This window comes from Pinus tabuliformis, chromosome 5_1, assembly GCF_031772625.1.
Source record: "Pinus tabuliformis cultivar Carrire ecotype Pingquan chromosome 5_1, CPIR1, whole genome shotgun sequence".
In the NCBI taxonomy this organism is placed as follows: domain Eukaryota; kingdom Viridiplantae; phylum Streptophyta; class Pinopsida; order Pinales; family Pinaceae; genus Pinus; species Pinus tabuliformis.
Window position 1 is genome coordinate 742,439,639 of NC_142305.1, and position 14,392 is coordinate 742,454,030.

Genomic DNA, 14,392 nt, shown 5'->3' on the forward strand with positions numbered 1-14,392 from the left:
AAGGCCTTTACAAATATTCTTTAATAATCTAGTTTAGCGATGTGACCTGTGCAGGAAAAATGCAGAATCTGGTGTATCTGTGAGTGGTCAAAAACGCAGCGCGCGGTTGAGGCCTCAATTTGAATTTCGGCAACTAGATGCAAACACCTGCGGTGCGACGTGACCCTGAATCGTCCGGACAGGAGGATCTGTCAGAGAGTTACCAATCGTAGTTAATGCGGAAGGGTGGAAGGGTTGCGGAGGAATGCGGAGTTGGTGAAAGTGGTGGAGGGTGGCGGAGGGAATTCCGTATTGTGGAGCCGGAAGTTTTTCCGAGCGACCCTAAAAAACGGGCAATTCCTCGGCCTAGTTACACTACTCCTTTAAACTTTTTCCGACCAAACAACCACACACTAAAAACTTAACTCAATTACTCTCTAAATTTATACTCTTCACCGTCTTTAACATTGAAGGTTGAGCCACCGTAATGTGTCTACTTCACCGGCTTCGGGGGTGAGCCACAAGTAATTATGATGCGTTGCAACAATAACAGAGTGAAGTATGATGGGTTGCAGCAACCACAAAGTACACAAGTCATAATAACGTCATGCATAGATATGTTCAGGATTATATAATATAATTCATACTGCGAAAGTCCATGTGACGTTATCTTCATCCAAATCGACAAATATATTTTAATGTTAACATTTTTATTATTATATATGTTCCAGGTTATAAAGTCCATGTGACCTTTTATTCATCCAAAGCGACAGATATATTTTAATGTTAACATTTTTTCCACCAAATATGTTTTACGATATAATATAATTCATTATGCGAAAGTTGATGTGACCTTTTCTTCATCTACATCGACGCATACATATTTTTAATTTCAACTTTCCATGGATTCATATTTCACCGCACAACCCGACTGGTGAAGTAATACGAGAGACCTGCTCGCGAAACGTTTAACGAATTCGAGATATATCTATATATATCTCGAGAGTCGAAACCTTAATATAAAAACTTTCCAATTTACGAGAGACCTTGCGAAACCTCATATAAAAACTTTCCACATGACTTTGCCTTCCAACCACTTATTAATGCGGCTCTTGAATTAATGCTCACCTGGTTATTTTTAATAGCTCAGGGGCAAAAACGTTTAGGGTTTTTTAATATTTCATTGACAAAAATGTTTAGTACACTTAATTTTAAAGTTTAACAATTATTATTTGGAATTAACAATTATTATTTGGATTTACAAAAATCTTTGTCAAGATTTTTTCTAAATATAATTGGAATTTCCATAACTTTTCAGGCAATTCCTCAAGCTAGTTAGACTACCGCATTTATATTTCACCGCACAACCCGACTAGTGAAATAATTCGCATCGTCAGTCTATTTATTCGAGTTTTGCCCAGTACCATGGGCAGTGTGGTGATTGCCTCATCGTTTATTGGAGAGTGAAATCATGGCTTCCGCCAGAGCGCAGGCCGTCTCCCTATGTGGCTTCCAATCGATTCCACCAGAGTTCGTTCGGCCAGTTTACGAGAGACCTGCTCGCGAAACGTTTAACGAATTCGAGATACCACTCATAGACTTGTCATCGTTACAAGTGGATGAAGTTCGTGAGAAAACGGTGGCAGAAATTGGAAGAGCCAGCCACGAGTGGGGGATTTTCCAGGTGGTGAACCATGGAATACCTGACGAATTTGTCCAACGCTTGCAGGCTGCTGGCAGAGAGTTCTTCGATCTCCCGCTGGAGGAAAAAGAGCCGTACGCCAATCTTGACGGCGTTACGGATGACCGATTTGAGGGGTATGGCACGAAGCTGAAATGCACGAGCGATGGGAGGCAGGGTTGGTCTGATTTCTATTTTCATATGGTGTGGCCTCCATCTCTCATAGATTTCAACAACTGGCCCAAGCACCCGCCCTTTTATAGGTATAACGCCCTACGTACTAATTTATTCTACATTTCTGTTTATGATCTCTCTCTATATATATATATTGCATTTTGATGTGCAGAGAGGTGACTGAGGAATATGGAAGGCAAGTGTTGGGAGTGGTAGATAAGCTGCTGTCAGCCTTTTCACTAAATCTTGGGTTGGAAGAATCCACAGTGAGAAACGCTCTGGGAGGTGAGAATTTGGAAATGGAGTTGAAGATCAACTATTACCCAGCGTGCCCTCAACCAGATATGGCGCTGGGAGTGCTGCCTCATACGGACATGTCTGCTTTAACAGTGCTGAAGCCCAACGATGTGCCGGGGCTCCAGATATTGAGGAACAACGAGTGGGTGACTGCCAAGCACGTTCCTGACACGCTTATCATACACATTGGCGACCAACTACAGGTAACTGTTTGTTTAAACTAATTTGTAATAATAGGTAAAGAGTTAATTTTTTAAAAATGGTTAGATTAATTTATATATAGTAGAAATAATTATATTAAAGTAGTGTGTATATTTTTGGCAGACGTTGAGCAACGGGAGGTACAAGAGCGTATTGCACAGGACGTTGGTGAGCAAAGATAAAGTGAGGATGTCATGGCCCGTCTTCTGCAACCCTCCCCTTGATTTGGTGGTGGGCCCACTCCAACAGTTGATCGATGAAAACCATCCCCCACTGTTCAATGCGATGACGTACAGAGAATTCAAGCAACGCAAGAAAACGAAGGCAAACCAGAAAACATCTTAAAATCTTGTTATGAGAACTTGGTGTCTTTATAATAAACTTCAACGTGCCCGTGTTAATGCAGATGTAATAAACGTAATCAATTTGTGATGTGGTTTCTGGCTTCTTCGCTTTGTAAGTGTTATTAGTCGACTTCCCACACAAGTAATCACTTTGTAATATGATTTCTGTTTAGTTGACTGAAGGTGTTAGGTTATAGGGGAGGGTGTTTAATGGAATGTTATAATAGAACTAATTGTTTTGTTATATGATTTAACTTTGTTATATGATCTTTGTTTAGTTGGTTGTGAAGGTGTTAGCTTATAGGTTAGGGTGTTTAATGGAATGTTATAATAGAATTAATCACTTTGTTATGTGATTTTTTGTTTAGTTGGCTGTGAAGGTGTTAGGTTATAAGTTAGGGTGTGAAGGTGCTAGGTTATAGGTTAGGGTGTTTAATGGAATGTTATAATAGAAGTAATAACTTTGTTATATGATTTCTGCTGAGTTGGTTGTGAAGGTGGTTGTGAAGGTGTTAGGTTATAGGTTAGGGTGTTTAATGGAATGTTATAATAGAAGTAATCACTTTGGTGAATGTGTTAGGTTATAGGGTTAGGGTGTTTAATGGAATGTTATAATAGAAGTAATCACTTTGTTGTATGATTTCTGCTTAGTTGGTTGTGAAGGTGTTAGGTTATAGGTTAAGGTGTTTAATGGAATGTTATTGCTAGAATTTTGGGAAGTTGGGTTGACCATGTACAACCCTTGAAATAGTAAGTCTCTTTTCAATTTTTCCCATAAAAATGAAACCTAAACTTCCTTCAAACCAATTGTTGTATACCATATATATATATATATATATATATATATATATATATAGATATATATATATATAAAGTTAATATATAACTAGCTAGTAACTACAATTTAGTTTAAATATAGCTAAATTGAAGGAAAAAAACAATAAATAACTAAAAATGAAAAAAATTTGCAGAGAAATAGTGTGGGAGATATAATTTTGTATAAATATTTGTAATTTTTTATTATTAATATATTTATTTTTAAAATAATAAAAATAATTAAAAATATTCTTTCAATTTATATAATTTATTATAATTCAAATTACCCGGATGCGGGTGTCACTGTAGCCCATTTAAGGCGGAGTTACTCCCCGCCGACAGCTGTCCCTGCACCTGGCTCACGGGCGCGGATCCCACAAACCCACCGCATTTGAAATGAATACTACAGAGTACAGAATTATGGTCAGGCATTTGGTATTGAATGCGCGCTCAGCTCGAGAGGCCGCGCAGGGTGATTTATCCATGGCTTGGCTTCTGGTTCATGCAATCGCCCTCCTCGGCTCCTTCTATATCCGTCTGCTATTCTTCCCGCACCCCTGCTTCGTTCTGGCTGCTTGGAAGCTCATCTGGTTTTTGGTTTTGGCCTGGTCCGCCTGCGCTCGGCCCTTTCCCATCTGGTCCTGCCTAATTCCCTTCCTTGGTCTCTCTGTTAATTCGAAAATGGTCCGACGTCGTGGAGTTTCTCGCCGTGGAGGCACCACTGGCAATCGAGGCCGCGCTTCTCAATCTGCTCCCCAGAATATAGTCCCTCTGGCCTCTGCCTCCCCGTCCTCTCCGCCTTCTGGTCATGGCAGGCCCCTCCCGCACAATTCCTTCCAAACAACCCGCTTCAAATTCCACAGTAGGCTCAATAAGCCCGTTTTGTCAGCCAGTATTACAGTAATCCTTGCTGAGGAGGAGGATAAGCCTAGCAGCTCTGCCCATACCACTACGTCTCAGTCTCAGGATGATAGCGTTCTTCAGGGAGAGGTGGCTGGTGTCGTGTTCAATGGTGACAATATGCAGGAAGAGGGTAATGCGCCTGAAGCTCCTCAGCCTCCAGTGGACTCTACACAGCGCAATGTGCATGCAGGTGAGCCGGAGCATCCTCCCGGTGGCATTCTGAATTTGGAAACTCCTCCAGGTGGCGGCGACATGGGAGATGCAGACAACGCGGTCGTCACGTGGATGGGCTCTCCTAGCCAGGTGGAAAGGGATGCTCTCGACTCTCAGAAACATGTTTGATGAATTTGGTACAATGCCCACTGATGGCAATCTCTCTTCTGGTCTTTTTCTTTTTTCTGTTATGCTTCTCTGGATAATGGTAACTCTGTTTTGCTTCAGCTCTTGGTTTAGTAACGATGCGCGCCACTATAGTAATATGAATTGCATCAGGTCCTGGCTCAGCAAGCCACTGTTTTGGTCTGATTTGGCATATGGCTATCAGGGCAGAATGTTTATCAGTAAAGCCATAGTCGTCGATAGTACTGTAGTGATAAACACAACTCTGGTTTACACTTTTGTCTGTAAGGGATTTAAAAAATATGTCTCAAGGTTTCTCAATCCCGGGATGGTTGTCAAAGGGGTTTATGTGTATCAGGATATCTGGTTGAGGGCAGGCTTCAGCCCCCTCTGAGGTCTTGACCTCTTTGTACATATATTTTCTCTTTTTTAATAGAAGTAGCCTTTACGCAGAAAAGGAAAAAATATATATATATTATAATTCAAATTGAAATTTAATTAAATAATTTTTATATAATTATACTTTTTAAATTAATAAAACTTTTATATATAATTAAAGCATATTTTGAATGGATAAAATGTCTGTGATCTCAAAAATAATATGTTTTGATATCTATTTTAGAAATATCAAAAATATATTTTTATTTAAAAAATATATATTTCTATTTTGAAAAAAAAAAACTATTTAAAAAATAAATTCAAATCAGAAATAAAATTTATCACTTAACAATTGTCTTTCCACTCCAAATATTAAAAAAAAAATTAAAATATAATATTAATATATTTATTTTTAAAATAATAAAAAATTATAAAAAACAATCAGTTTCTATAATAAATTAAATAAAATACTTTTTTTATATAATTATATATTTAAATTAATAAATATTTTAGGTATCTCTAAAGCACAAACATGCATGAGTAAAGCACAAACATGCATGAGTAAGTGTGTAAATGGGATGGTACAAATGAACTTATGTATTTGAGAGCTCAAATCCACATAAGGAAAATTCAATGATAGTAGAAGAAAATAGGCTAATAATTGTAAATTCCACTCTTATTTTAGGAGGTTGGAGGAAGGTGGAAAAGAAGGAAGTGGTAACTAAATATTTTTATTTGGTCTCAATGGTGGTTTTCTTCACTGTTCTAGGTTGTTGCTTTATGTCACTGATTTTTTTGTTGTACCAACTTCAATTGGTATGATTGAACGCTCTAGCACATATAACACATGTAATTTTAATTTTTAATAAAATTACAAAAAATTAATTTTTAAAAACATATTATTAATATATTTATTTTTAAAATTAAAAAAAAAAAAAAAAAAAAATTATATTCCTATAATAAATTTAATTAAATGTTTTTTTATATAATTATATTTTTAAATTAATAAATCTTATAAATTAATAAATATTTTATGTGTGACTAAAGCACAAAGATGCATTGGTAAGTGTGTAAATGGGAGGGTACAAATGAACTTATGTATTTGAGAGCTGAGATCCAGATAAGGAAAATCCAATGATAGTAGAAGAAAAACAGCTAGAAATTGTAAATTTCACTCTTATTTTAGGAGGCTCGAGGAAGGTGGAAAAGAAGAAAAGAAGAAAGAGGTAACTAAGTATTTTTACTTGGTTTCAATGGTGGTTTTCTTCATTATTCTAGGTTGTTGCTTTATGTCACTGATTTTTTTTGTTGCACCAACTTCAATTGGTATGATTGAAACTCTAGCATATACAATATGTAATTTTAATTTTTAATAAAATTACAAAAAGAAATGGTTTTAAAAAATATATTATTAATATATCTATTTTTAAAATAATAAAAAAATTATAAAAAATAAATTTTCAATCTCCATAATAAATTTAATTAATTATTTTTTATATAATTATATTTTTAAATTAATAATTTTTTTAATGTATGACTAAAGCACAAACATGCATTGGTAAGTGTGTAAATGGGAGGGGACAAATGAACTTATGTATTTGAGACCTCATGACATAAGGAAAATCCAATGATAGTAGAAGAAAATCAGCTAGCAATTGTAAATGCCACTCTTATTTTAGGAGGCTAGAGGAAGGTGGAAAAGAAGAAAAGATCAGCTATCAATTGTAAATGTCACTTTGTATTTTTACTTGGTCTCAATGATGGTTTTCTTCATTATTCTAGGTTATTGCTTTATGTCACTGATTTTTTTTGTTGCACCAACTTCAACTGGTATGATTGAACACTCTAGAGCATATACACCATGTAGTTTTAATTTTTAATAAAAGTACCACTTTTCCTTCGGGGGAAAAAGTGTGTAAAAACTAGATATTACAATTCTAAAAAAATATGAAAATATGTTTAAAAGTGTGTAAGCTATTATATTTGAAGGAAGAAATTCACTTACATATTTTGTAAAATATATTTGAAAAACACTTTCCATTGTAAGATTTGAAATCCAAACATTTTGTAAAAAAATTACAAAATATACTCTAGGAAATTATAAACCTCATTGTTTTGAGAAAATGTAACAAACCAAAAATAAGTTAAACAATAAACTAATGAAAAACACATTTATAAAATATTACCAGTTTTGAAGCTACTATGGCTTTAGCATTATTATGATAAAAAAGTTAATCAAGAGTCATGCAAACAGACTAATTCATTTATGTGGAAGACAATGCACAATCATGCATTTTCAAATATGCAAAAAATAATGGTCGAAATATAATCAACAATCATGCACAAAAACTAATCCACTTATGTGTTGGACATTACACAAACATGTATTTTGAAATATGTAAGACTCTCAATATAAAATAAGAAATTAAGATAATACCAATTTCAAGTTTGTGTTGTTTCAGTATTATTATGGTAAAAATATAATATGTAAAAACTGTAATATCAATTTGAAGTTTGTGTTGTTTCAGTATTAAGATGGTAAAAGATTAATATCTAAAAAATTAGATATTTTGCAACTCTAAACATTTGAAAAAACATGTTTAAATTTTTCGTATATTGCTAGACTTACAATAAGAAATAAAAAATTAGGATGATACGAATTGTTGGACACCTAATCCTCTAAGGGTTGGTGTGGAAGCTGAACAACCAAAGGGAGTCCAAGGGACCACTTGGAATATGAAAGCAAGGGTCACTCCTATGTATTATAAATATGTATCATTGTGAATAAGATATGCAATTCAATGTTTATCATTCATATTCTGCCTCTTCCATGTATGTGTTTAACATGGTATTAGAGCAGGAAATATCTTGCCCTGCTTATATTTGAGGCACTTGTTTTTTGACCTCTCTGTGCATGTCAGTTGTGCCATCAGTTCTGCATTTCATGAATGTTTTCTCAGCTAAATTCTAGCTATGATCTCTGCCATGTAAATTCCATTTTCTCTACTCCCGCAAACCAATAGAAGTTGTGCACTCTTTCTCCATTCCACATTCAAACATTACCTCTGCTGCATTCACATCGGTTTCACATGAAATCCAATATTTATTATGAAATTTATGGTCTGTCAACCCTATCGGTTAGTATGTCAGGCCTGGTGAGTAATGACTATGCCATCTGCTCTTTTTTAAACCTGTCACTCTGATGATATGTCAATTTCCAGCGATTTCTTGCCTTTGCAGGAACGTCTTGGTTGTGGTAACAATGTATCTGTTTTTCACTTGATCAATAAATTCGTGCACATCGTTAACATTTCACTTTAGTTCATGACTGCCAAGGGAATGGTTATACCTGCAAGGAGATTCTAAATCTGTCGATTCCTCTCCCCACTGTGCAACAGAAGTCGTACAACTGTGAGAGGCATGCTTATCATTCCAATGTTCCAATGTAAGTGTTGTTCAGTGCGTTGTTATGCATTGATATTCAGCTATTGAGAAGTCAAGTGAATCCTCACGAATTTGAGCTTGGCATTGTTGCCTCACGTGTTTGAGCTTGGCATTGTTGTCTCACGTGTATTGGTGTTACAATATATAATATCAAAGTTGGCGTCGTTGGTCGTGTTTCCCAGGTGTATATACTGTATGTGAGTTAATTTTTTTTTGAAGATTATTAATCTGCATGAACTTATTAGGAGAATCAAGCCTCACAATGCATACGGAGGACAAATATATGTCGACTATGCATGGTATATGCAGATCACTTTGATGAAAAAAATGCACAAGCACTCCTGTGGATTTTGAGGAATGAATCGATTGGGTTTATGATTTCTACTTAAAGGTCTACCATTTCCCTTGGAAATTTTGTGTCAATTTATTTGCTCAGCATTATTTTTGGATGTACGTTTCGCTCGAATTTCACTCAGCCCAGATGAAATCCTGACTCTATCGTTAGTACTGCCTCTTGGGCTCTACACTTAGACCTGGGCACTCTAAGGAGTCTGTAAAATCTATGTTGCATGGTCCTTTCTTCTACCTCTTGTCAAATTCATTACTTTACCAATGCCTAAATTCGCAATATCTCTATTGTGAAATTCAGTCAAATACAGTGTAAATATTTTGAAAAAGACAATTTACCTCTTGAGTACAAGTATAATGGGTCAATCTAGAATTTGTGCCCACTCTATCATTCTAGGCATTCTCTGCACATGAAAAATTTATTGTTGTGTAGCCTTCATCCAGGAAAGACGTTTCGACTTCCCTCCACTGTTTCTGTTGAAATCTCTTGGATACCAAGAGATGAAAAGCTAGTGTGTCTATGAGAGAGCAGGCAATATTGTTCAGTCTATTCTAGTGTTGAAGCATCTTTGTGCATTGAGAAAGTCGTGATTCATCCGAGTTGAATAGAGTTGTGTTCATTTTTTATTCTTTGTGTGATAGTTTATTCTGTGCCCTAGTTTTCCTGCGTTAATTGAAGTCCTCATCATATGATCTAATGCACCATAATACTATTTCTATATTGCTAGAGCACCGTGATTATTTTCTGCAACTCCAACAACACGTTCTTCCACTTGTTTACCATGTTCTCTCCATGCTTGAGAATACTTGGTTTGAAATGCATGTGATTAAAATTTCCGAAGTCGAACTTGTCACTTAGGCCTTCTGCTTCTCTCCCAGCAAAAGACCAACGAGACATGGCCACAAATGATGCAGCGAAGTCAACAAGTGGTGAGCAGACACAGAATTGATGGGTTTGTGGTGCTGGAAGATGTAGGAGATTAGACGTCTTGTTCTGATTCTGACGACTCTGATTGGTCCATTGGATGGTTCGAGCCTCTTTCTTCTCGATTCTCCAGTGACATAAAGTCCAAGAATAGTTTTAGGGTTCTGGTCCCCTGCTACGGACCCTCTTCACATCACGTGGTTAATTCTTGCAACAAAAAGACTAAAAAGCAACGCATCTTGGACATGATTCAGCCCAAAATTTCGTCACAGGATAGCCATAAATACGTAGAGAAGTGGTTGGCATCTCTTAAGAGACAGTGAAAATTGGGGCATTTGATGAAGGTCGAAGCTAAAGCAATATTTTCACCGCGTTATTCTTTTTTAGTAGTTGCTATAGAATGAAATGAGATAAAAACCTATAAATTTGGTGCAATGAAGCATTTTTTGGACAAGCATAGTGTTGGGCATGTCTACATGTGTTTTGATAGTGCAACGAAGAAGCCCCTCTAGTAAGTTCATTGGTGCATTTTTAATAGAAGTACATCTTTCATCTCTTGAGCTTGGACTATTAAGAAAAAGGCTAGGATTGATGAATTATTAGAGTTACTCAACACTCTTATACACTCGGCTACTGACAACACAATTAAAATTAGCAAAGCCTCTCTTTCAAACATTCAGACTTGTCTACAAAATACACAAGACAAAAACGATTTTTTGCAGCTTGAATCACAGCTACAACAAGAGGAGTTATAGAAGTATAGTCATGATTATGAACTTGTCTTTGTTCAAGAAAATTCTTTGTTTGAGACACTCCCATCAACAATCATAAATTGATCAGATCATTGAGCCCCTCTCAGGAGTAGTTGTACATGTAGATGCAGAAATTAAGCCCGCACTTCCCAAGTCGGTCATGAGACCTTGGGAAGAGCTTGTCCATAACAAGCACAAAACAGGTCTTGAATATGACAAGGAGGTTTCCTTTCATATTCCAGACTATTACAAGCTAATTTGATTTCAAAGTGTTGGATTTCTTCATGATGGTTCACCTTCACCTGTTCCAGATTCTGCTCCTCCACATTGACAACCAAAAGTTGTTAAATGCCAACACTGTGACCAAGTTGTCCATATGAAAGATCGTTGTTTTGATCTTCATCCATGTAAGCATTGTCATAAAAACAGTCATTCTTCAAACATATGATTAAAAAACAAGCCTCCTGCAAGAACAAAGATTCATCTTGGATGGATTTCTTCTTGGCAATGGGCCTCAACAACCAAGAAGGTATTTTAGTCATATGTCAGAATTTCTTCTAGAATATTAAAAGGTCTTGCAATTGAGTTTTCGCCATCTTATCACCTTGTATTCGACAAGGGGGGAAATGATGGTCATCTACAGGCTTCAAAGCCACATCAAGCGAGCCTGAGTCATAACCTGCCATACCAGATTCATAGTTGTAGCCAAAGACAAAGTTGTCAATGAGCATTCCTTCAGTTGATGATTAGCCTTAAACCATCTATGTGGGGTTGAGACATCTCTTCAAATAATTGGGGACGCTTCCTCTAGCAGAAGACTTCAGCTTCTTGCTAGTTTTGGAAGAGTTCCAAGAATTGCATTAAGCATTCTAGAGTTGTTGGTCATTTTTAAAACCATCATAGGGGACCTCCCTTTTCACGTTGATGTTCTCCCTTTTTATATGGGGTGAGACCTCCCTTTCAAGGTTGAAGGTTTCCCTCTTCAAAACATGAGGAGCACTTCCTCTAGTAGAAGATCTCAGCTTCATGCCAGATTTGGAAGAGTTCCAAGAACTCCATTAAGCATTCTAGTGTTGGTGGTCATCCTTAAGCCACCCCCCTTATACCAACATTTCAGAGAGCACATTCATCCTAGTGCTACCATGCATTTTTGCACATTTTGTATTACAACTCTCTTCTTGGACTCATACATACCCCTTCGGATTAAGGGAGGCAATGTTGGACACCTAATCCTCTAAGGGTTGGTGTGGAAGCTGAACAACCAAAGGGAGTCCAAGGGACCACTTGGAATATGAAACCAAAGGTCACTCCTATGTATTATAAATATGTATCATTTTGAATAAGATATGAAATTCAATGCTTATCATTCATATTCCGCTTCCGTCATGTATGTGTTTAACACAAATTTCGAAGTAAAACTTCTATATATCGTTAGACTTACACTGCAAAATAGACAATCAAAATAATACCAATATTGAAATTTGTATATGTTTCAATGTTATTATTATAAAAATCTAATCAATTTTCATGAACAAAAACTAACAACATGTTTAAAACTTCTTAATAGTTAAACTTAAATACAAAATGCTCCTCTCAGCTCTTTCGCATTTTGTAAAAAAAAAAAACTTTAGATTTTAAAATTTAAAAGACAAAAGTGAACACTTTACTTATAAAAATAAATAAAAACACTTTCTAGGAAATCATAAAGTTCACTATTTTGAGAAAATGTAGGAAACTAATAATCTATCAATTTGTTGAAATCTAGTTGAAAAAGCCAACTAAAATGCTCTTTCATAAAAAAAGGATCGAAAACTAAAATTTACATAAAAATTTGTTAACTACCTCAAAAAAGATTAAAAAAATACAGTTAGCTAAAAAACAACTTTGTTTCTCTCATATGCATATCGTAACACCAATCAAATATTAATCTTTCTCGGTTTCTATACATGCTTTGATTAAATTATTCCATGCTTATTGTGAAATTGAAAATAAAACTCATCACCATATAAAATGAATAATTACTATTGACTAAACATATCACCATATAAAATGAATAATTCTCATCCAAATCATGTCAGAACAGCTTAGATTCTTCATTTATTCCATCCAAAACTATTTTTTAAAACAAAGTTACTCCCCATCCATTATTTAAATGACAAATTTTATGAGTAATAACGACTAAATTTCTACTATACTTTTACAAAAATTATACCTATTAATAGGATTTGGGCAACACAATAATGGTTGGGCACAAGTGCCTTTGTCACTGCGTGCAATATTATTGCACTTTGGGGGATAGTCATCAGTGTGAAAAAATTTAGTCGTTGTTAGAGTCCAGGATCTGCAAATAATAAGAAAACCATAGTTAGGGTCCAAGGATATAATAAGCAAATAAGGATTAATTGAAATATGCAATTTAACAATAATCGAAATAAATAAATATAAATTACAAACATTGCCAACTTCAACTACACAAATTGTCATTTTCCAAATCTATAATATTTGAGTGCTCACAAAAATGGCAATAGGTCTTTAAGATTTGAAGTATAATGAATAATGAGGTGTGTATATATAAGACAATGGAGAAAATTACACTCAAATTTTGTTTAAATTTTATTAATTTTTTATTTTTAGAATTGTTTTTTACTAATTTAATTATATTCATTGAAATGGAAGTTTTATACTTGTTGCTTCCAAAATTATAGAAAGGTGAAGGAAAAAAAGAAAATCAAATTAAAAATTAACAAGCAAAAAAACCTATGATTAATGAAATTGATATTGAAAATAGAGAGAGAGAAAAAAAAGTCTAAAGAAAAAGACCCAAAAACTAAAAGAATATTGAAAAATATTTTTAAAATATTTTTTCCTCTTTAAGTTTTGTCATAAAATATGGACAAAAGTTATAAATCAAGGAAATGGAAATAATAGAAAAAAGGGAAAAAAATCAAAATAAAAAAGAAAAAAAATAGTAACTAAATAAAAAAAAAAAAAAAAAAAAAAAGTTAGTTTAAGTGGTTTTAAATTAAAAATATTGTGAAAAAAATTATAATTCATGAAAATAGAAATAATAAAAAAAAAGAAAATCAAAAAGATGAATAAAATGAAAATAAAACTTAAAACAAAATATTAGTAACTAATAGAAATGAAAGTTACTAAATAACCCATAATAAGACCTCAACCAATCACCTTACAAATAAATAAATTCAAATAATAATAATAATAATAATAAATTATAAAAATTAAATTCTTAATGTTAAATTATTGGTAAGTGCCATCAATTTTTGGTGAAAGACAAACTAATATCCACTCAAAGGTAAAACTGAATTTAAAAGAAAAAATTATTTTAAAAACATTTTCCAATATATATATTTTTTGTTTTACCTTCTATTTCAATGAATATAATTAAATTAGTAAAAAACAATTCTAAAAATAAGAAATTAATAAACTTCAAACAAAATTTGAGTGTAATTTTCTCCATTGTGTTATATAAACACATCTCATTTTTCATTCTAATTCAAATCTTAAAGACCTCTTGCCATTATTGTGGTCACTCAATATAATAGATTTGGAAAATGACAACTTGTGAAGTTGAAGTTGGCAATCTTTGTAATTTTTATTTATTTATTTGTATCTTTATTAAATTTTTAAATTTCAATTACTCATTATTTTCTTATTAATTGCAAACCCTCTAACAATGGCTAAAAATTTTCACATTGATGACTATCCCTCCAAGTGTAGTAATATCCCATGGAGTGACAAAGGCACTTGTGCCCAACCACTATTGTGCTGCATAAATCCCATTAATAGGTGA

The 14,392-nt window shown here is 34.2% G+C and overlaps 1 protein-coding gene across 1 annotated transcript; it reads left to right on the top strand.

The window, feature by feature from the left end:
* The first annotated feature begins 1,450 nt into the window (after positions 1–1,450).
* LOC149167081 (flavonol synthase/flavanone 3-hydroxylase-like) lies at positions 1,451–2,677 on the top strand. Its single transcript, XM_089431460.1, has 3 exons — positions 1,451–1,923; positions 2,007–2,334; positions 2,456–2,677. The coding sequence occupies exons 1-3, from the start codon at positions 1,451–1,453 to the stop codon at positions 2,675–2,677; spliced, it is 1,023 nt and encodes a 340-aa protein (XP_089287586.1).
* Positions 2,678–14,392: the final 11,715 nt, after the last annotated feature.